The 24,114-nt window shown below is 29.9% G+C and overlaps 1 protein-coding gene across 14 annotated transcripts in view; it reads left to right on the top strand.

Moving 5' to 3' along the window:
* The window catches only part of LOC107440144 (dynamin-1), an 83,673-nt gene extending 62,874 nt beyond the window's left edge, over nt 1-20,799 (top strand). For all 14 annotated transcript variants that reach the window (XM_087151971.1, XM_087151969.1, XM_087151974.1 and 11 more), the window contains 7 exons: nt 8,795-8,853; nt 10,605-10,743; nt 13,703-13,857; nt 15,620-15,758; nt 17,922-18,059; nt 18,600-18,656; nt 20,511-20,799. In XM_087151971.1, the coding sequence (XP_087008097.1) occupies nt 8,795-8,853; nt 10,605-10,743; nt 13,703-13,857; nt 15,620-15,758; nt 17,922-18,059; nt 18,600-18,656; nt 20,511-20,615 (792 nt within the window). In that variant the 3' untranslated portion in view covers nt 20,616-20,799. The remainder of the gene's footprint in view (nt 1-8,794; nt 8,854-10,604; nt 10,744-13,702; nt 13,858-15,619; nt 15,759-17,921; nt 18,060-18,599; nt 18,657-20,510) is intronic.
* The last annotated feature ends 3,315 nt before the right edge of the window (nt 20,800-24,114 follow it).

Here is a 24,114-nt window from a genome sequence, read left to right as displayed (position 1 = left end):
ACCCTTCACAAAATATCTTTTCATAAAAACGGACCCTTCACAAAATATTTTAACTTAAAAACGCAGCAGTATAGGCTAAATATCAAATATTTATATGTCGCATCGCTAATTTAGGGGCAGCAATTGTTGTTATTTTTTAAAATTTAATTTTCTTAATTATAATTTTACAGTGTTGAGCATAATCTTGTATGCCTTTAAATTTAAAAACTTCTTGAATAAGTTTTTTTTTGCAATAACGGACCCTATTTGGGCAAATTCCCAAAAGCGGACCCTGGTTGAAAGAATGTGACTTAACGTTTATTTTATATTCACAAATTACGAGTAATTTTTTCACAATTTTACAAAGACGGACCTTTCACTTAATGTCTGGACAGATCCCTGCTATACATTCTTCTGAAAGTGGCCGATTGACGCACGAAAAGTATGTTTTTCAAAACAGTTTTTAACATAGCATTATACCAAGGAGCTTGAGAACTTCATAAGAGCGTTTTCTATGCATATATCAGTGTTACAGCAATTAAATCTTTCTTATCTGTAATTATTTTGTATTAATACGCGATTCAAGAGAGTGCATTTTTCTCCCGCTGTCTCTGTTTTGGTTAATAAATCGTCTGGAGATTCCTTGCGACTTATATGTTTTAAGTTCCGTCGTCATTAGCATTCGTCGAGGGTGCAGCTGCAGAAATTCTACTTTCACTTTAAGAGATTTATTTTTCTCTCTCAGCAGATTTTGATTTTATAATTGGCCTTCTCAATTGTTTTGAGAGGTCTCCTCTAAGAATTTTACACTTCTAGAACTTATTAGTCTATTATCGTTGGCAGGGGTCTGTCCAGACATTTTGTGAAAGGTCCGTTTTTCGTGAAATTGTGATAAAAATTATTCACATTCTTTCAACCGCTTGCGTAAAGGTCCGTCCGCTTTTAAGAATTTGTGCAAATAGGGTCCGTTTATTGCAAAGAAACTTTTTCAATGAGTTTTTAAATTGTAAATAGATACAAGATTATGCTCGGCACTGTAAAATTATAATAAAAAAATTTAATTTTCAAAAATAAACAACAATTGCTGCTTCTAAATTAGAGATGCAACATACAAATACTTGGTATTTAGCCTATACTGCTGAACGCAGAATATTAATTTCGGACGAATAATGAAAGAATCGTCTGCCGAAGACAAAACTTAATTCGTTTACATCCATCTTTCTTGTTTTCTGCCCTGGGAAGGGTTTATCCAATTAACAAAACAATAATGAAGATAAGCAAATTTGTGAAGGGTCCGATTAAAAGAAAAATCATTTTGTGAAGGGTCCGTTTTTATGAAAAGATATTTTGTGAAGGGTCCGTTAACCGACCCAAATTTCTTCTAAACAGACTCCTGGTTGGGAAAATAAATACTAAATTATCTGCTAAATAACCCACAAGAATTTTTTTGTGTGATTATTAGAAAATGTATGACTGGGTCGATTTTTCAAACATTTTGCTGCATGGAGGCGTCAAAAATTATGGAATAATTTTGTACCGTAACTCGGTAAAGAGTTTTAATAAATAAATGAGAGTTTAATAAATAACGGTAAAGTATTTTAGTCGGGCATCTCTTTCTACGGCATATATCGTCTCTGCCCATAAATTTAGAGCTAAATTTGATTCAAGTAAACGTCAACGCACCATTTCAGCAAGAACTCGATTTGTGCGTTCAGCAAGCCCTGCAAATTCTGGGCTATATGGGACCGTTAATCTAAGCTCAGTACCATTTTCTTTTAAGAAAATTTCAGTTATGATTAACAAATTCCCCACAATTCTCTTATTTTAAGGTTTTTTTATTTTACAAAAGATTTTTAGTCTCTATAAATGCATCAAGTTTATCAGCTTTTGTTTTCAAAAATATAACTGCACAATAACGGGAATAATTATCGATGAAAGTAATGAAACATCATGACTTACAGATTGAAAGTATATTTTTTATGTTCACAAATATCCGTGTGAACAATTTCTAACATATTTGTAAAAGGTGCACGGATTAATTTAATTAAAGCACTTACTTCACAATTAATTCAAGTAATTTCGATGCGATATTTAAGCTCTAAATAATTCCTTATTGCTCGAATCAAACAAATTTTTCATATTCTGATGACTTATAACGTGAAGTGCCATTTTTGAGCATCAGCAAATTTACTTTTCTCACCTTTACTTAATTCATTAGCAAATGTTGCACTACAGTCAGCTTTCTACTGTTATTTATTTTTGTTTTGTTCGATTCTGCAATTACTTTTTCTTTCTTTCCGACTCCGATAAGTGTTAGACAGACTCGTATAATAAACAGGAACTCGCGAACTCCGTTTGCGGAAAATTTGTCACCATCTAAAATTTTTTTACTGTTACTGAAAAAGAAAAAAATCTGTCCCTCCAAAGACGAGTTTGTCTTTTTCGAATTTCCGAGGGAAAAAAATTAACATTTTTATTTTTTTTTCTACCAATACGAAACCAATTTAAAATTACATTTCATAGGGATGAGATTTTTCCGCGTTTTAGCGGTTTTCCGCTTTTGTTTCTCGAATTTCAGCCTTTTTATCAAAAACTTCTATTCTCTATAAGTTTCTTTTTTTATAAATATTCCACTTTTATCTGAAAATTTAGTCTTTAAAATAGAAAAAAAAATAGTGCTTGGAGTCCCTCCGCGCGGAAGAAGTTAAACTTCGCAACCTGCGACGTTAATTGTAGAAGAATCAGCAGTCATAGAAGGATCACTAGTTCTATTCAACGACTCTTTTTCCTGCTCCGCTCGCTTCCGTGCTCTGTAATAACGGTAATATTGTGCATTTTTCCCTCGCGGACCTCTTGAACCAGTGGAAGTTCTTGTGGTTGCCTCATCGCCTCGCCCTGGAAAATGTATTTGTATTAATAATGTATGTGAATGTGTCATAATGTAATTTCAGAAGAGAAAACCTAACAATCAATTGATATTCACAAGAGACGTACCTTGACATAACCTTAAATCCGTCGCATTGTCCGTGGGATTGTTTTCACTCATTTTTTACAATTGTTATACACTAAATTTGAAAATAAAAAATACTACTCTATTAAATTATATGTGTATCAAAACAAACTAAAAAAATATTTATAGAAAAACAATACTTTTATGACTTTTATTATTTGTATGGTAGGGTAAACTAACCAGTGAAGGAACACTTAAGCTTCGCTTGCCTTTTAAAAAATCATATTAATTTCAAAATTCGTAATTTCAGTTAAATGACAGTGTCAACATATTTGTTACTAATTGCAAATTATGCAAAAAAATTGCAGAGAACTTACATAATATTGTTTTAAAGTTTTGGAGGTTCAAATAACAAGTAGTAAGAAGACCCAGTGAAGGAACAGCTCTTACCAGTGAAGGAACACAAAATTGCCCAGTGAAGGAACACTTAATTTTGGTTATTTTTTAATGCTCTTTATGAATTTTTTAGCCATACAAATACAGTTGGACATCTATTTAACGAACTTCCATTCTACGAATTTTCCTATTTTACGAATTTTTTCGAGGAACCAAGAGCATTTTGGAAATTTTTTTGTAAAATAACTTCCATATAGCGAAGTGAATTTTCTATTTAACGAACTTTTCATTGAGATCCAATTTCCCTATTTTCCAAAATATTTCTTAACATTTTAAACTTGTTAAAGCAATTTATGGGGGAAATGACATAAAATTAATTTTCGAAGCCACTGCTTTATGAAATGTATTACTGTTTTGTCTAAAAATTATCTTAGAGAAAGCAGTAAATTCCCTTTCCCTTTTTGTTTGCACTTCAAACGAAAAACTCACTTCAAATTAACGGATTTCATCCGTAGCAATTTAACTTAACGCAAGTGGTAATGTATGTTTAAAATTACTTTTATAATAAATGCAACTATATTTTTATACATAAATTTAGACTTTTTTTAGTTGAAAATGTATATAGCATGATAGTGTAACACTGGATAATGTTTTGCTCTATTCTTGCTTTCCATGCAGATTTCTTTTATGGTTGAGATTTATATGATAAATAGTAGATACTAGTTTACAAGATAAAAGTGTATCAATTGCTATTTTAATTATGTCTAGTGTTTAAGAATTTAAAACCTGTTTTGTGTTGTTTAAGTATTTTAAGAGGTGATTTTCTATTTAACGAATTTTCCATATAACGAGCTTATTATTGGTATTAAGTGATTTTGTTAAATAGAGGTCAGACTAAAAACAAGACTATTTGTGAAATTATGAGATACAAGTACTTGTAAAATGCTAACTTTTTTCTGTAATCATGAACTAGAAATTAAAGTGATGTTAAATACAAAATAAATTTAAAAAAATCGTTCTTTCTTATAATTTGACAGTCAAATCTAAATCATTGTGTCATCCGATGCTGTTTATTATCATTATTATTTTATCACCTTTTTGTTTACTCTTTTTCCTCTTATTTCTTGAAGCTTTTTTTCTTTTTTAAGTATTTTTTCTTTCTTTTTCTTTTCCATGTTCTCTTGTTTTAATGTTTTTTAGATCTTTCAGCCTCTTGAAATTTTTGCCATTTCTCTGAAGTTAGTGCAAAAGGTAATTTATTCGCTTTTCTTCTTATTTGACCTTTCTTTTTATCATCAATATTTGGCCAATGTAAATGGCTCTTCCAAACTTCTTCTGATTTTTCAGCAACATTTCTAGAATGCCTTTCTCGAAAATAGACGGGGGAAAGGTGTCTTGAAGTTTGAGGCAAATCCATTTCTTGTTGACTTATATCTAGAGGATCTTTAGAAGTACTGATTTTACTTACAGAATCATTTCTTTTTTCAACTAAGAGAATCAGCATGAGGACTCATTTCAAATTCGATATCTAATATGCATTCATTATCAATACTAGCTTCAGTTCCTAAGTTTGACTTAACCAAGTGGTCTTCTTTTAATACGTGCTTCTTCCATATTGGAAAAAGTACAGGCTCTTGGACATTTTCGATATTAGACTCTTCCGTCAATGCTGTGTTAAAAATTTACAACATATCTTGAGGGATTTCCCTCTCAAGCTTCTGAAGAAATTGAGTATCGTTTCTGTTTAACTTTGTTTTTTGTTGAGGAACTTACTTCTAAATTCTAACATTGTAAAGTAGTTTCTATAAATTATATAATCACGTTGCTATCCTATAATGATAGCTTATTAGGAGTTCTTGGTGCAAAAGCCAGCGAAAAAATGTTCTATTTTTATGATTATATTTAATTAGTTTTCGATTTGTAAACATAGTTTATTAAGTTGCCTAACATTTGATGTAACTACACACCCCGTTAATAAATATAAATTATAATTTTTTCATAAATTAAGCTATTAAATTAACATTTTGAACTGAAATTATTTCAGGAATTATTCATACAATTTTTAACAAAATTTCGGTTGTCCTCTATATAGCAGAATTACTTATCCTAGAGTCATGTAAAATCATATATCACACATTACTGTTCATTCACTGGAAGTATTCCCAGTGTAGGAATATGCCTGTTTCTTCACTAGTTAGAAGCTGGTTTTTGTCTTTTAAACAAAATTTTGATGTATAATATGACTAAAAGTACAAGAAAATTAAAAAATTTCTTTTATTTTCATTAACTGGGAGAAAAACCCAGTAAAGGAACACTTGTTCCTTCACTGGTTTTTCATCGTTTGGTGATCCAGTGAATAAACACCCCCTTATCTCAGTACTTGATTATGCTATGGTGCTTTAAAAAAAATAAAACGTAACTTCAATAACTATATTTTGAATTCTCTTTTTCACAGTGAGAAAAATAAGACTACTACATGCAATTAATTCCACTTCAAACATATAAGTACAAACACTCACCTTATAATTTTTTCAACGGAACAAGGTGTTGCAGAGATAATAACAAATTCAAAAATTTTTTCAGAGAAATCTATTTGACCAGGTAATCCAAAATATTGCTAGATGACTTCCTATTGTTTGGCAGTAAGCTATTGTTACCAATCAATCTAAAGAAAAACTTTCAAATTCTTATTTTTAATGAATATATATGAAATGTTCCTTCACTGGGTAGTGTTCCTTCACTGGTTGGTTTACCCTAGTGAGAACCAAAACAATATGGAAATGAATGAGGGAAAACTGGATCCTATCACGTGATTTCCCGGCCAATAAAAATGTAACGGTAAACGTTTAACGCAGCCTTGTTGGAAGTCGCATAAGAAGTATAACTTCAATAATTATTTCCGAATTTCAAAGACAAACAGAAAATTCAAACTACGTTGCTCAACCCTTCCTATTTTCTCCGCTTTTACGCACAGAAAATAAGATTTTTCGCATTTTTTCCCCCGCCCCCCAGATAGAGCTCGTACTTTCGTAATTTGGACGTCACTGCTTTATATCAAGTATCGAGTTTCGTATTCACGCAATTTAAAATCCACTTTTATGATTCGTAATAGTGACTTAAGAATTATACGTCGGAATTCTTACTCACTCGATTTTAAAATGAAACATCGAGATTTGTATTCATTCGATTTTAAAATCAAATATCGAGATTCGTGTTCTTGTGATTTTAAAATCAAATATCGAGATTCGTATTAACGCGACTTAAAAATCTAACATCGAGATTCGTATTTTCACGATTTTGAAATTTAATGTCATGATTTGTATTCGCGTGTTTTAAAAATTACACATTGAGATTCTTATTTACACAATTTAAATAAATTAATTAAATCTCGCATCGATATTTTTATTAAAACGTTGGTAGCATACTGTGGATGAATTTTTCCTAACAACCACTTTTCTGTTACTCAAATTTCAGTATTTTTCAATCATTTAAAAAGTGTTTTTGCGCATAACATTTTGGAGTTTCTATCTTCAGCTTTTTTGATTTTTTACTAAAATCATCCCTGTGTTATAAATCAATATAGAGTTCTCTTAAAATTAAATATTTTTGAAAAAACTCTGCTATTTTTTAAACAAATTTTACCAAAATGAGGTGGCGACAAAATAAGAAACTAAGGAGAATGAATCTAAGAAACTATGAAGAATTAATCAATGCTGGCAGAAAGTTTTTTAACTGAGATTTTGTGTTCGCAGAAAGATTATTTTATTTTTTATTTTATCTAAGTATGGTGTTACGTATGCCTGTTGAATGGTTATTTTGTTTGCATTATTTCAATCGATTTTCACGACCAATTTTTTAATCAATCTTGTAACTCTTGATCTTAAAATTCTGTTAATATTCCAACACCCGTGTATTAATCACCTGTATATTAATCACCTTTCTACTTTTTCCTGTTTCCTCAGGCAATTAAAAGGTGTTTTATTTTCTCGATCACGCTTTCGTCTATCGTGATTTGTTGGATTTCGATATCGTTACTGTAACAGTTAAATTAAAATATTTTATTTGGTGCGTATTAGATAAGTTATTTATGTATTATTATTGAAATAGATGGGTTGCATAGTTGGATGTATCACTGGATATCGTCATGATAATAAATAGGTAAAGATTGAAAAGTTATGATAAAACAAATTAAGGCCGAAATGTATAAAAGGTAATTAAATTAAATTAAGGGATGATTGTTAAGGAAAGTGGTAGTACAATGCTAATGTGGGATAACAATAACCCAATAGGTTCAAAGGGTCACAAAGTGTGAGGTTTTAACAAATTGGATGATTTGGTATCACCAAATTTGGAAAAGGGGCGAAACTAAAATAAATTTAAGATTAAAGATAAAAACGATAAATAACATGCTATATCCAGATACAGACTTAACATTTAAGACAGTAAGATGATGTTTCCAATGTAAAATTTACAAATTCCCTTAACAATAAAAAAAGGTACTCGCCACATACATGAGGAAAAAGGGGTAACAACAATGAGAGCATATTGATTGAAGAAAATCACACCAATTTTTCCATTCAGCTGAACATTTATTTTCGTAAAGCATTTTGTAAGACATTATTATTGTAAAACACCTTATTTCGTTATTTCGTAAAAACAAACAATATGTTCCATTAAATTTTTGTGACACAAGAAATCTTTTTTGAAAAGAAAGAAATGGGTGATAAGAGAATTAAAAAAAAAAGGCGTCATTCATAAAAAAAGGAGAGCTGAAAAAAACTTAACTATTGAAAAGACATTTATAGAAGGAAAGCTTAATTTGAGTGGGTCTTTAATGCTTAAAAAAAAAGATATAATGTGTAGATGTATGATTTATTGAAATTGACTACAATTAAAGATTTAAACTTTTAAAGAAAAATAAGGTTAAGAAAAAGAATATAAAAAACTGTCCCCTCGATACGGACCGAAGTCCGCATCTCAAGGGAAAAAAAAGGAACCAGCAAGAAGGAAGCACAAAAAGAGAATCCTCCTAAAAGTGACTTAAAAAATTCCTTAACTGGTATAGGACCAGAAAAATTACGGCCCATTAAAATTAAAGAGGCGGAGAGTTTGAAATTTAAAGTAAAGAGTTGGTTAGTTAGCCCCCTAAAATTAAAAGAAGAAAAAAAGAAACGCGTAAAACAAACTTGACTTTCCCCACAGGAAGTGCGATGACCGCATTGACCATGAGAATGGTCACCAAGAAAGTTAAAATAAATTGCTAAATTGAAAAAAAGGAATAACGTTTAAAGAAAAATTAAAGGCTTAAGTAAAATTAGAAATTAAATTGTCACATTACATTAAGTGTAAATGTGACAGTTACAAAATAAGCAATACTAGGATTAAGTTAGTAGAATTTCCATATTTAGTTTTGTTTACGTATATTTATTTTAACAATTTGTATTTTGAGTTTTATTCTTATTGTTATAGACGCTAGTTCCTGATGAAACTCGTACACAGATGATCATCGTCAACATGCTGGGTATCAGGTAAGTTTAAAAACACTCAATGTTAAAATGCGATATTTAGATTATGTTTTAAATCAGTGGTTACCAACTGGCGACCCGCCGGCCATATCCGGCCCTCGAACTAAAATATATTAGTTGTAATTTTTTTGCGGACAATTTTCGTTAAAAATCTATATGGGTTTAAAATACCTTTCTTTCGTTAAAAAAAAAGAAAAAAAAAAAAAAAAAACTAATTTCTTTGTTTTTGTGAAATTTAACATACCAACGGTGCAAAACAAAATTTTTCGCTGGTAAAAATCTACTTCCTATTTTAATTTGTAATTCAATACTTTTGTTTTGCACTACTTGATAAAAATCTGACAGTAATATTTAATATTCCTTCAAACATAAAAGAGTCCTATACAAATTTTTTAAAAAGTTGCGGCCCACCATTTGACTGGTGTTTTTAATTGCGCCCCTCCCTCATGTAAGTTTAAAACCCCTGTTTTAAATCAATACATGGTAAGGTGTTGCCGCTTATTTTACGCAATTTAGTTCATTATCTTAATATACTATTTAAAATTTTGCAGAAATCATACTATTTAAAATTTGTATGAAACATGCTATTAAAAATTTGTATTTTGCGCACTCATTATCTTAAAATAATATTTAAAGTTCGTATTTTGCGCAGTGCACGTCATGAACTTAGCATACTATTTAAAATTCATATAAAGTACTCTATTTAAAATTCATATTTTGTTCTATGTACTTCTTTATCTTAGCATACTGGGTGGTAAGGCACTGGCCCCATGTCCAAGAGTTCGTGGGTTCGATCCCCGTCGGTCGAAGACTCCCCGTGTAGTAAATGGTGACTGATGCACGTTAAATCTGTTGAGTCGCAAAGTCCTCCAAGTTCCCATAACGAATCAATACGTCTGGGGGTACTGATCCAGAAGTTCCCTGGGATCTGGGTTAGTTCAAAATTACAAGGCTGCGGAGTTGAACATTAGTAGTCTTACGACTACTAATATAAATCAGGATATAATATAAATCAGGATATAATATAAATCAGGATATAATATAAATCAGGGGTCTGTCATTTTGTGAAAGGTCCAGTTTTCGTGAAATTGTGAAAAAATTACTCAATTCTTTCAACCAGGGTCCGCTTTTATGAATTTGTGCAAATAGGGTCCGGTTTTTGCAAAAAACTTTTTCAAGGAGTTTTTAAAATTGTAAATAGACACAAGATTATGCTCGGCACTGTAAAATAATAATAAAAAAATTAAATTTTCAAAAATAAACAGCAATTGCTGCTGCTGAATTAGAGATGCAACATACAAATATTTGGTATTTAGCCTATACTGCTGAGCTCAGAATATTCATTTCGGACGAATAATGGAAGAATCGTCTGCCGAAGACAAAACTTAATTCGTTTACATCCATCTTTCTTGTTTTCTGCCCTGGGAAGGGTTTATTCGATTAACAAAACAATAATGAAGATAAACAAATTTGTGAAGGGTCCGATTAAAAGATAAATTATTCTTTGAAGGGTCCGTTTTATGAAAAGATATTTTGTGAAGACGGACCCAAATTTCTTCTTAACAGACCCCTGTAAATATCTTAAGATTGGTATAAAAGTCGAATTTCGATTTAATTCTGTGTTATTTTGAAACAGATATTAAGCAAATCCGAATGGTATTTTTTTAAATTTATACTCCCCATTTTCTTAACATATTACACATTTAAAAATTAGTATAAAAGTTGTTATCTGATTTTATTGTGTGTTATTTCAGAACGGCCATTGCTATACCTACTCTAGCTTTGGATGCATTGAACAGGATTTTGTTGCAACAGTACAAAGGTCCCATGGAGGAATCTGTTATTTGTATTAGAGAAGTACTAAAGGCAGCTATTGCAGATGCCTCTAAGTTTGTAAGTGTACTGTTAAAGTGTTAAGTATAGTGTCCAAGAGTAATGTGTTAAGTGTACTGTTACAAGTATTATGGAGAGGATCAAAGCAATTTCGATACAATCAGCTTCGCAATTTAAAGAAATATTTCCTATTAGCCCTGATTTGACTGAAGAAATAAATATATATACCGAAAAAGTACAAATGTGCCTTCAATTTAAAATAACTGTTTATGGTGTCATAAATAGTATACCGGTTTTGATTTAACAGAATACAGAAAAACTAGCTTTAATGTACTATTCAACAAAATAGAATTTATAGTTTGACGCACGTAAATAAGTTTTTATTTGAAAAACGTGTCATAAACACGAATTATTCAGTAATGACCCTCCTATTGTCAGGCTCTTCTTTTTTTCTTTTTTTTTAAATTTTTTTTTTTTTATTTAAAGTTAAAAAGCACTGAACTTTAGGGGTCCTAAATTTATTTTTAATCATGAAAAATATATTATCAAAAACTAGCGATTGAAATAAAGATATTAAAAACAATTTATTTACCTGAAAAAACGCAAATGAGTGCTAAATAATTTCTTCAAACTAGTGGGCTGCTCGCTGATGCTCGCCAACACCCGAAAATTGCTACGCAATCTTATATGGTTCTTACCAAGCTCGCTTCTCTCGCTACTAACTTAGGTACATTGCAAATGCACAAAATTCTAAGAATTCAAAACAATCATTCAAATCCATTTAACAACCTTTTTTTTTTTAAAGAAAAATTAATCTTTTTAGAAAATATCTTTGTAGAAGAAATAATCTTTTTAGTAAATTCTAAGTCATTAAAATAAATTTGAATTCAAATAAATGACATGTAATTCGTTAAACCTATTAGAAATGTGCTATAGTATAAAATCTTAAGATAAAATTTCTAAAACTGATATCTCTTTAAAAAGGTTAAAATTTTGGCTATAATTAAGTCTATTAAAATGACAGCACGTCGTCTACGCATTATTTCACCACTACGTCTTTCATAGATGTCATCAATGCTCTCTTCTAAACTTCGAGCACGCTTCTTTTGATTATACTACTTCAAAAGCGTAACAGCACGACTGAGACTCATTTTTCAATGAATAACTAATAACAAGGGTAGACTATATTTGAGGGAGCCTTTTGATTCTCGCCAAATTGTGATCGCGATTGATCGCCAAGCTGGGCGATGTTGAAACCCAATCGTGATTCTGAGTGGTTTAGATTTTAGCGTTATTTTTAAATGTTCAACGGTATATGTAATTTCAGAGGTCCGTTAGTTCTACTTTGGATACCGGCTGGTAACGTTGCTTTTGAATCTGGTCAATAAGATCGAAGGTATGTGGGCAGTCATGAAAATGGATTTAAGAAAAAAATGTCACCGCTAGTTCGGTATTACAGACGCCATTATCAATTCGTATTTCGTCTAATTTATGTGGCGGTGGAGGTACACAGATTCTATTCATGATAAAATTAGACAGTATCTAACTGTTATTAGATAATTCTGTGCACCTAAATCTGAGAATATTCAAGCTTAATGAAGAAGTAGGTTGTTTTTTTCCTTTTCTTTCTGCGCCTACTCCATTAATTTTTGTTTCGATTCAAAATCCTTTTTATTGGGTTTATATATTTTGCTTATATTGGGTTCATTGCAAGTTTTGGCCGATGTTTTGTTGAAATTTTTCAATGTTTTATTGAAATATCATTATGTTTTGGCCGCAATTCCTGTTACCACGGTGTTCCGCGCAAACAGGAATAGCGCCAAACATAAGTCGCCAATTTCGCCAAGGGGCACCCTCAAGTATATTTTTCCCAATAACAATAATAAAACAAATAAATTCGTGATATAAATCAAAAATCGTCAAATAAATTCGTAATATATTACTTCGTGAAAAAAAGCGCTTTCGACAAAATGCTAAAATAGAGATCTATCGACAAAGACTACTCACTTCTGCCTAGCTTAATAGTATGTGATTGCCGCAGCTGAATTGTTATTTCAGTTTCCGTTTTTAAAAGCGCTATGTGTTGAGCCACCTCAGCTAGTTTTGGCATGTGACATTTATAGCGGCAATCATTGGTCGATTTTCTAGCGTTGCCATTCGGGGAGTTGTAATGAGGCTTTTTTTTGCCGCCGTGTAAGAGAAATATATATATATAGATAAAATCCTACGAAATTTCGGTATTTCATATTATATTTCTGCTTTTTTCCAAAACTTTAAGTATATGGATCAAACATTTCCTGCCAAATTGTTTTTGACTTGTTTCAAAAAATTCATTTTTGTTGAGAAACGGAGGAGACTGTTTTGGGGATATTTGGGTCCTAAAACTGAGACTACACAAAATACTTTGAAACAAACCAAATTAGGCCATTAATCGCATAATGCATGCATCAAGAGAGGAAAGTTTTTTGTTTTTCAAACAGTATTAAATGAACTTATTATTTATTTAAATGGGAAAATCATAATGTATTTATTCTTATTTTACGGTGTGCGGTATCGGTTCTCGTTAAACTGTTCTGCTGTAAAGGGCTCGACTTGGCGCGCAGGTCGTCGGGCTGCCAAAGTAGGGGAGCCACCCCCCCCCCCTGCAGAGGATCAAAATTGCGGTGGTATGTCTTCAGTTCATCCTCAGGGCTGTTTCCCAGACCGTCGGCAATAGCTCATTGTGCAACTCCTAGTGCGACGTAAATAAAGCACCGACCTATCTTATTTTAAACTCAAATTTTTCTTTTAATTCGAATGCGAAGGTTGCAATGCATACAGACTAAATATTTTGACGATACAATTTTAAAAATTTACAAAAACAGATACTTGGGCTACGAAAATTAGAAACATTAATAAATAATTCCTTCGCGTAGGATAAATTAGGCAGCCCTAAATTGCTGATTTAAACTTCTTGGCAATTTTGATCCAAAACCAATAAAAACTATATTTAAAAGCCGTGGATTACTTTTATTCGCAGATGGACCGATACCCATCGTTGCGAGACGAAGTGGTGTACCAAATCAAAACTTCCATTGACAAGGAAGCGGAGAACTGTAAGGAAAGACTTCTGTCCCACATAGATGCCAGCATGTTCTTCATTAACTACAACCATCCTGATTTTGACAGCACTGTGTAAGTACATTCTTATTTCATACCAACTTTATCAACAACAAAAAAATAAGTTCATTACAAAAACCTGGCATGTGTGTGACTTATGAGAAACAAAATAATAGTATTAAAAATACCACATCTAAACAAAGTGCAAAAGTCGTAGCGACTTCCAGCATTACTGTTTTTTATTGATCTCGAAAAACAACGAAAAGGACAAAGAATATTTTATGAAAGAAAATTATAATTATATAGTCATTTTTTAGAACAACGGTTCCCAATTGAGCCCATGAGCGTTGGGCCAATGTCCAAAAGGTCTAGAGTTCGACCCCGCCGGCTGAAGACTCCCAGTACAGTCAGGGATTGGTTTTTGTAAAATTGTGAAAAAATGACTCGTAATTTGTGAATATAAAATATACGCTAAGTCACATTCTTTTAACCAGGGTCGGCTTTTGTGAATTTGGGCAAATAGGGTCCGTTATTGCAAAAAAAACTTTTTCAATGAGTTTTTAAATTGTAAAGACATACAAGATTATGCTCAACACTGTAAAATTATATTTTAAAAATTTAAATTTTAAAAAATAAACAGCAATTGCAGCTACTAAATTAGCGATGCAACATATAAATATTTGGTATTTAGCCTGTACTGTTGAACACAGAATATTCATTTCGGACGAATAAAGGAGGAAGCGTACGCGGATGGCAAAATTTAGGTTTACATCTGTCTTTCTTCCCCCCTCCCTTCCTGGGAAGGGTTTATTCGATTAACAAAACAATAATGAAGATAAACAAATTTGTGAAGGGTCCGATTAAAAGATAAATTATTTTGTGAAATGTCCGTTTTTAAGTTAAAATATTTTGTGAAGGGTCCGTTTTTATAAAAGATATTTTGTGAAGGGTCCGTTACGGACCCAAATTTCTTCTAAACAGACCCCTGGCGGTAAATGTTGACTGGTGCGCGTTAAATCAATGGGGTCATAAAGTCCTCCAGTTCCCAATCTGTAACTCAGGGGGTACCGAATTAGAGATTGATCATTCTCTGATTCAGGTCAAAATTGCGATCTGTGGATGTATGAATAGATCCGCCCTTTAAAAACGGGCTGTGACGTGCGAATGTGGCTGAAGTCGTATTCTTGTTCATAGATGGCGCCACTGAAATACAAGACCTTCTGCAAGACCTACACCTTCTGCCTTAATTTTGCTTGATTTCACCAAGTTGGCTTGCTGATATTAGCAAGTGGTATTAAAAACAACAGAGAAAAAATTCTAACTTTCGGAACCCTTTAAATCTTCCATGGCACCCTGGGATTCCACGGAACACAATCGAAAAACCGCTGATCTGGTATAGAAAGTGTACCTAGATTTTCTTTTTCGTCCTATTTGTAGAATTGGTAAAAATAAAAATGAAAGCAAATGCATTTTGGGTCGCAAAACAATACTAAAGCGTAGAAAAATGAATGCTATCTGACATAATCATTTCGAGGAACGAAGACAAAAACATAAAGTTCTTTTAAAATGTCGGTTCAAACTAGCTGTTTTTAATTATCGCCTGTAAACTTCCGTTTCCTCGCATAATTTAACAGGTCTTGTTGTTTTTAATCCTGCTTTTTGCAATGGTGATTCGTTAAATTCAAATAGCGTTTTCATTTTTTCCCCTTATTTAAATGTTAGTTTGCGACGCCCTAATATGCACATTTTTTATCCTCATCTTTACATAAATATTAAGAGAGGTAATTACAGAATACCCTATGTTTTCATATCTAAATAAACTTGTGTTTATATCTAGTTGTGATCCTGTGGCTCCCCCTGCTGGTCCAGTCAAACTTTGGGAGAACTTAGGAGCAGCTGAAGAAGAAACTGTGACAGTTGAGATTACAGAAGGTGTTGCAACTGGCTCCACTATGCCTTCCACGGAAACTTTAGTGGTACTAATTAGTTTGTATTGTTAAAAGCTAAGTTAAAACTTTTCGCTTAACAGTTAAGAGATATCTGTTATAAAAAAATTTTAATATTTATTATGTTTCTAAAGAAAAGCTTACCTTGTAAACTCACCTCAAAAACAAAACAGAAGCTAAATTAGAAAAAAAACAAAGGCTAAATTAAATCTACTTTTAACTAGAATTCTATATAAGATTCAAAATAATGCAAACGATATGATAATGCTAAATAATAATAACATTTTAAATAAGCAAACGATAGTTTTCTGATGCAATATTTTACAGTTAAGTTCTCTTTTTCTCCTTTCAACTATGTTAAGAATATTGCTCATGTATGATATATATGTATATATCCATGTATAATAATATATGGAGTTCTACGCTTTTTGTGGTATTTTTTTAAACAGTAGAAAAGTACCAATTTCAAGCAAAATAGAAAATTTTTTACCAGCAATCGTATATTATTTTGCAATATTTATATATATAACAATATTTTTGATTTATTTATTAAATCTCATCGTTGATCTCTACATTAGTTTACTACGATTAGAAAAGGAATAGAAAATTTCGTCTTACCAGAACCTCTTAGGGTTTCCAACGAAGCACTTTTCTACATGAGTATCTCGACAAAAAGTAGCGTTTTTTTTTTACTAAGAGAAATTTGCATTTTTTGAAATAGATATAAATCTGAATACTGGAGGTTTGGTGATAATGGTGGATGGGGTAAAATATCCTAATTGAGCTCTAACAACTTTTGTCAAATAAACACTCCTCTTTTATATATCACTGTTTCTGGATTATTTTTATTTTTTTTGTTCACTTGCTGTATTTTAGTCTGGAACAAATCTTTGAAAGCTGTCTTTTAGAATATGTACTCATGTCAATTGTTTTTACTCATTCTGATATTTTTGATACTGTTCAAACACTATTTACCAAAAATCGATTGAAGCTTTCGGCTCGCAATGTAATAAAATGTCTAAATCTCTTTTTATCGTTTGGTAAAATATAAATTCTAGAGTATCAGTACTGATAATTAAGAAAAAACAGTTTCTGTGAAAATACGCTTGCCGATTACGGAAAAAGACCACTACCAATTGGCGAACTTTTAGTGGTCTTTTTTTTCCTGTGAAAAAGAGGAAGTATTATTAAATTATTTCTGTCAAATAAAAATTCTTAAATGTTTCAAGCATATTTCTTATTGTAATGATGAAAGTTTCACACTTCCATTAAATATAAATACTAAGTAAACCAGAGATGGGCATTTGTCATTCAGAATAATGAATAAAGAATGATGAATAATTATTCAAAATCCGAATAATGAATGATGAATAAAGATTTATTCATTAGTCAGAAATATTTTGAATAAAGAATAAATCATTCATTATTCAGTATCCTTTATTCATTAGTCAAGAATAACTGAATAATTTCACTGGTCAACAAAAATGGGCACGGAATACTCTAATTGACTACGATTATGACAACTACAAATAAAACGTTAATCCTTTTCAAGTATATTTATATAATGTTTGAGAAAATTTACTTTTGTCTAACATAATGCATACTTTTAAGAAATGGTTACATGACAAAAAAGCGTTTAATTTTTTAAGTTAAAATTTTATTTAAAAATTTAAAATAATATTATCGTTTGCTTTCAAAAACTATAAAAAATTGCGTTTTATAGATTTTAGAACAAAATTTTAAAATGAACTTAAGTAACTAAACTGTTATAAACCTAGTTTTTAGCACAACTAAGTATGTTACGCTGGTGTAAGTTAAAATAACAAAAGTCCTAATTTTGCAAAGTCCTACTTGTCTTAGTTTTATAGTTTTAAGTCCTAAAATAAGACGTTTAAGAGCAAACGATGGTTTGCATCTCGTTATAGACAAAGACATATCGATTGCATTTTTTGCTGGTTATTCAAAATTTTATTCAGAAAAATTAGTCATGACTAATGAGTTTATTCATCAATCATTATTCAAAAATTTTTATACATTTGCATAATGAATGATGAATAATGACTAAATTTTCATATGAATAATCATTCAGAATAAATTTATTCTGAATAAATTTAGTCATGAATAAAATTTTCGTGAATGATGCCCAGCGCTGAAGTAAACCTACATTTTGTTTTTATTTTTCCTTTGAAATAGGCTGGCTTGAAAGCTAATGAAAGTAATCAAAAGAACGTTCACTATGCTTCTACATTGTTGATGAAAAATCTTGAACCCGTACAGAAGCAAATGGGAGACGTTGCTATGAAATACATAATCTTCTTTTTAGTGAAAAAGGTAAGTGTAGTAATAAAATAGTACAGAACCCGTTATCCGGAAATCAGAAAACCAAAAAACCGTAACGAAATTCGATAAATTTTCTTGCCATTTTTTAAAAAAAAATTTTTTTTCCTCATAAGATTTTACGATTTTTCTTTCTTTTTTTTAAAGATGTTTACCTTACCATCATTTTGGAAATAATCATTAGTGTATTACTTCATCGTTTTTCCTTATTTTTAAGATTATTTCCAATTTTTTTTTTTTAGTTGGGTTTAACAATAAAAAAAAAAAGGCTTTTTGTAGCGATTCAGAAAACCGGAAAAATTAGTTATCCGGAATAGCGATGGTCCCGACCGTTCCGGATACTCGGTTCCCTACTGTAGTACATTGTGTATTGAAAAATTATTAGTTAAAAAGAAATTACCCAAAATTGCTTTTTTTTTTTTAATACCTTGCTACTCTTGGCATTCTAAGCTCGATTTTTTTTAAATAAATGTTTTGAGGCGTATTATTCTGTGTTATATTTTAATGCATTTAGGTTATTTCATTGTTTTTTAGGTATTGGATTTCATTAAAAAAGATCTATTGGCTACACTCTTAGAATCTTCTAATTTCGTAAGTATTCATAATTAAACTGTATTTTAAAACAACATGCAGGGTGCATTTAATCTCCACGCTTAATATCTATTTTAGTTTTGTAATTACAACCTTTATATAAATTTTCAGAAACCTGGTCCAAATTGAACAAAAACGTACAGTATATACATACTACAGGGTGTTCCAAAATTCTCTTTACAACTTCAAAAATTCATAACTTCGAAAATAAACAAGATATTTATATTCTGTCTTTTGCATGTATTACTGCGACTAATAAAGTTTTGTTTAGTACACTTCAACATGCGCACCATTGGTGGCCCTAAGCACTTCCAGTCTGTAATCAATTTCAAGCCAGGTGATGTAAAGATAATTTTGGAACACCCTGTATATATATATCAGTGGTTATCAGCTCCGGCCCACTAAGCCTTTTTTGTGACCCTCGGAGTTAAATTAAATATATTAGTTGTCGTTTTTTGCGATCAATTTTCGTAACAGGTCTTTATGGGTTTAAAATACTTTTCTTTCGTTAAGAACAAAAAAAAAAACCTAATTTCTTCGTTTCTGTGAAGTTTAACATACCAACGGTGCAAATTGCACCCAAGAAAATATTTATTCAAATACATAATAATCGTATATGTTGCTCTTTTTTATTTCGTTTTTTTTTTTTTTTTTTTTTTTTGTATTTTGAGAGTATAATTTAGCATGTGCGTATCAGAAATTTTCTCGAAGAAATTCTACCATTAAATTTTTTGAAACCACTCATCTTGGACGAAATTATTTGCATTTGTAAATTTTAAAACGCATAAAAAAGGGAATGAATGTCATGGTTTATTTAAATTCCTTGAATTGAATATCGCATGAGCGGAAAAAGAAAAAAATTTAATTTCAGATGGTCCAGAATTTTTTTTTTATTGCTATAATTCCTAATAAGTCAAAAAAAAAATGTTAATTTATCACAGAATTAAATTTAAAAGAAAAAAAAATCTTGTCACTACGTTTTTGATTAAGAGAAGATTCAAAAAGATACGTAACAAGCATTATTTGTAATGCTTGTTATTTTGCTTTTTAATATAAAAAAAACTTTTATAAAAATCTGACAGTAATATTTAATGTTCCTTCAAACATAAAAGAGTCCTATATTTAAATTTCTTGTTTCCTTTCCCCCTACCTACTACAACGCTTCGCTCGAAATCGCGAAACTGTTTACTATTTGTTTCGAAAAGTGTACTTAAGAGGACGCTATACAGCAAGAGAAACCCTATATGGTGAATTCTCTTTCCTCTACATTAGTAATTCAAAATATTGACTTAATGCTTGTAACTTACATTAAACCATGATTTTTCAAATGCTGAAATAAAATTTTTAAAATAGCACCATAATGTAAGCAAATTATTATAGGATTATGCTGTGGTAAAGTTATCCTATTAAATTTGGCAAACCTACAACTTTTCTTTTGATATTTTAAAAACATTTTTCCAGAGTTCGAAACTTTGTGGTTTACTTTTAAGTTTATCTGAACTCACATTTCTATAAATTTTAAAATAAAAATGGCTGTGGAAACTGAATTTGCAATGAAATGTTCCTCCCGCGGTGCAGCGTCTTTTTAACAGCTTCCCAGGAGGTTGCGATTTTCCAATCCAACAACGTTTAACGACCGACCTTTATATTTGGCAACAACCAACTACAACCAAGAGAAAAAATATCCAAAAAAAGAGAACAGTCGTTAAAGGTCACTGGATTGTAAATTAGTCACCTGATCGATCTTTTCTTTTATTGTTTGAGTATTGAAAACTCTTAGCTATTTTTACTGTGGTATTAACATTTAGTCTAGCGTCGTATTATTTGATATCACAATTGAATTTTTAATTTCAGAGTAATCTGACTGAAGATTGTGAAGCTGATTTCCGCTGGAAGGAAGAAACTGAAACTACCTGCAGAATATTGCAAGAAGCACTCGTTGCTATACAAGACTTTTAAACTAGTTCCCCCTCCCGGGGATATTTCATCACTTAAATCATTCTTCTGCGTGTGTTTATAGTTCTAATTCTAATCAAAGATACCATTTATAAATTTTTTCATACGCCCTGTGTGCCTATTTTGTATTTTTGTACTTAAATGTTTGTGTGCTTTTGTAAAATAGCAATAAAGTGTCATAACTGTTTATCTTTGACTGCTACTCAAAAATAATCAAAGTTCAACTTACAGGGTTGGCAAGATTTAAATCATGATTATATTCGCGATTTTAATCACTAGATTTTTTTTTGTAAATATTTATTTAAATTAACGGCGATTTTTTTAAGATAAAACATTAATTTAAAGCAATTGATTTTTTTAAAAAATAAACCATAAGGTAGAAAATAGTTTTATAAATATATTCTTTAGGGGGGGATTTTTATTAGAGACTGGTTTTATTGATAATGAAGGTTTTATACAAAGAAATAATGAAAAAGTGAATTAAAAATTTAAAATGGATATATATATATATATATATATATATATATATATATATATATATATATATATATATATATATATATATGGGTCATTCTCACGAAAACTGTCATTTTTCAGTTCATAAAATCCCGAAAAAGTAAAGTGAATAAAAAGCTCTGAAACTTTTTATATTAATAGAAATATGTAATGGCATTATAAAGAAAGTATATATCCTATAAAATATACTTAATATTTAAATTAATTAATTTTTTAAATAATTAATTTATAATTAATTAATTTTTAATAATTAATTAATTAATTTAATAAATAAATAAATTAATTTAATAAATTAATTTATTAATTTTTTCATTTATTTTTCAAATTAATTAATAAGTAAATAAATTATTTTCGCTATTTAAATGTGAGGGAATGACACTAATAGTGAGGGAATGATATTTTATTTTAATACATGTTTTTATCTAAGTTACATCTACCTAAACTTTGAAAATGATAACATACTAAGTATATCTGATATTTATTATAATTTACTCTTATATATTTAATAGTTTTTACAGGTTTGGGAAATAAAATTGGCTGGCACGATTGAACAAAAAAAAATTTAATAATATACTCATCTTGAATCATTCCCTCACTTCAGCGTCATTCCCTCACTTTATACACTAGTGAGGGAATGACGAATTCAATAAAATTTAAAAATAACAGTTAGGCCTAATTAATTTCTGAAGTCAATCACATACAATTATATTCATACAAGAAAGCAACATATAATTATCCACTTTCTCGATGAAGTTGTATTTTATTTTACTCTAAAAAATGACATGAGGGAATGACAAATGTAAAACATTTTACCTGGTTTGATTCATTCAAATTTATTCCACAGCAAGGCTTCTTTAAGTTGAAGATGGAAACCTACTGCAATTTTGTTCTATGATGCCAGCTGTCAACTTCTGAAGTTTTTATTAAAATATTTTTATTCTAAGAAGATTGCAGGTGATAAGAACATTGTTGTGAGGGAATGACGCGAAACACTGGGGACAAAGTTCAAAATAGTGCTGTGTTAATATTTTTATCAGAAATTAAATTTAAAATTGATTTTCTGAATTCTATATTTCAGTATTCTGAAATAAAAAACACGAATTTGTAAAAAAAAAATTTTTATTTCAGAAACAATTTTTTTCTTTTTTTAAATCAGCAGTGGGGACAAGTAAGGGAATGACATATTGGTATATTTTAATTACCTAAAATAAATAAAAAATGATAATTTTATTTTTATTCTTTTGTTAGCTTTTCTGAGGGACACTTTCCCTGAATTTTTTTTTTTTCGTAAGCTGACTGAAAATTACTGTTTTTGTGAGAATGACCCATATATATATATATATATATATATATATATATATATATATATATATATATATATATATATATATATATGTATATATATATATATATATATATATATATATATATATATATATATATATATATATATATATATATAAAAATGAATCTATCTGTTTCTCACGCACACACACATATATTAACATGTTTATAAATATATTAAATGTGTTATTCTGGTTTAATAACTTCTGATCTTACTATGTGAATTACCCACAAATTAAATATGTTTCGAAGTTAACTCATCCCGATGTAATGCACTTCCGTAATCAGCAGTAAAAGATTTAAAAACAACTTTAAAATTCTGCTTGAGAATAATTTTTCCTTTATGACCTTTTCAATATCCTTACATGTTCTTATAAAAAGTTTCTAGTGACATATAATTATACTCCATACAGACGATAATTTTTAGTATTTCTAAAGATAAAAAGTAAAAACAGCAATAATTATCATTGTTTTTATGTTCTTTAAGTACTTTATGAAGTTATTCCGATACTTGTACTCGAGGCAAACTTTTCCTTTAAACATTATTTAGACTAAGAACTATGTGTAATATTCCTCAACTTGTTATATTAATGCCATAATTATAAGCTAGTTAAAAGAGCAGACAATAAACAAATACAAATTATATTGATAGAAATTGTAATTATTATGAATAATTTAATAAAGAACAATTACATTTATAATATGAAAAAAAATTAAAATTTTAATATCTTTTGTTTGTCTTAAGTAATAATTTAAGTAGTTTTAAACAATTAATTATACGTCAATTATATAACAATTAATTATAGATTCATTTTGTTAAATAATCTCAAGTGATAGTTTAAGTAGTGTTGAATAGTTAATTATACGTTAAGCATTTATTTAAAATAGTTTTTTGTTTTTACGGAAATAAAAACTTAGTTGCGAAGTAATCTTTTACATTTATTTTTGATCTTTTCGAAAATAACCATGCTGCCCCATTATTTCATACCAGTTATTAGTGACAAAGCTTGCCTTTTTCGAGCAATAGCATATATGTATATTAAACGATACTCAAGTTATGGCTAGAGAGGTGCGTGAGGAAGTAGTAAAGCACGTAATGGAGCATTGGGATGAGTTTTCTCTCTTATCTTACGATCACGACTGAGAGGAAAATAATTTTAAAATTTTTACCGCCTACTATTATGAAAGGTTCCGAGTTCATTTCGAGATTTTGTTTTTAATTTTTATTGTTTAAAACTGATATTATCAGGATATTGAATATTTAGTAAAACAATAATTACGTTTGGAAGATTTTTCGAAAAAACTAAACTGTTAAGGCAGCTATAAGCATAATTCTTCAACAAATAAATCTTATCTACCTATTGTTTTTAATTATTGATTGGACGTTGTTGGAGCCCCTGAATTAGAGTATAGGAGCCTTAACAGTTTAGTTTTTCGAAAAATCATAATATAGGAACCTTAGACGTGGTAGTTTAAAAAAATTTTAAAGCTTTAAACTTCAAGATCTACGCTGATGTTGCTACCACTAAAAAAATTATTTCTCAACGGCCGTGGAAGTTGGTTATTATGGATTTGGTTTAATGTAACAAAAAGCAATATTTTACAAAACTCGCAACTGCTGGTGGGCAATTGTACACTTGAA

Source organism: Parasteatoda tepidariorum, chromosome 9 (genome assembly GCF_982258835.1).
Source record: "Parasteatoda tepidariorum strain Cologne lab strain chromosome 9, Ptep-v5.0, whole genome shotgun sequence".
Classification (NCBI taxonomy): Eukaryota; Metazoa; Arthropoda; class Arachnida; order Araneae; family Theridiidae; genus Parasteatoda; species Parasteatoda tepidariorum.
The sequence above is the reverse complement of the archived record's forward strand: the minus strand, read 5'-3'. Positions and strand labels throughout refer to the sequence as shown.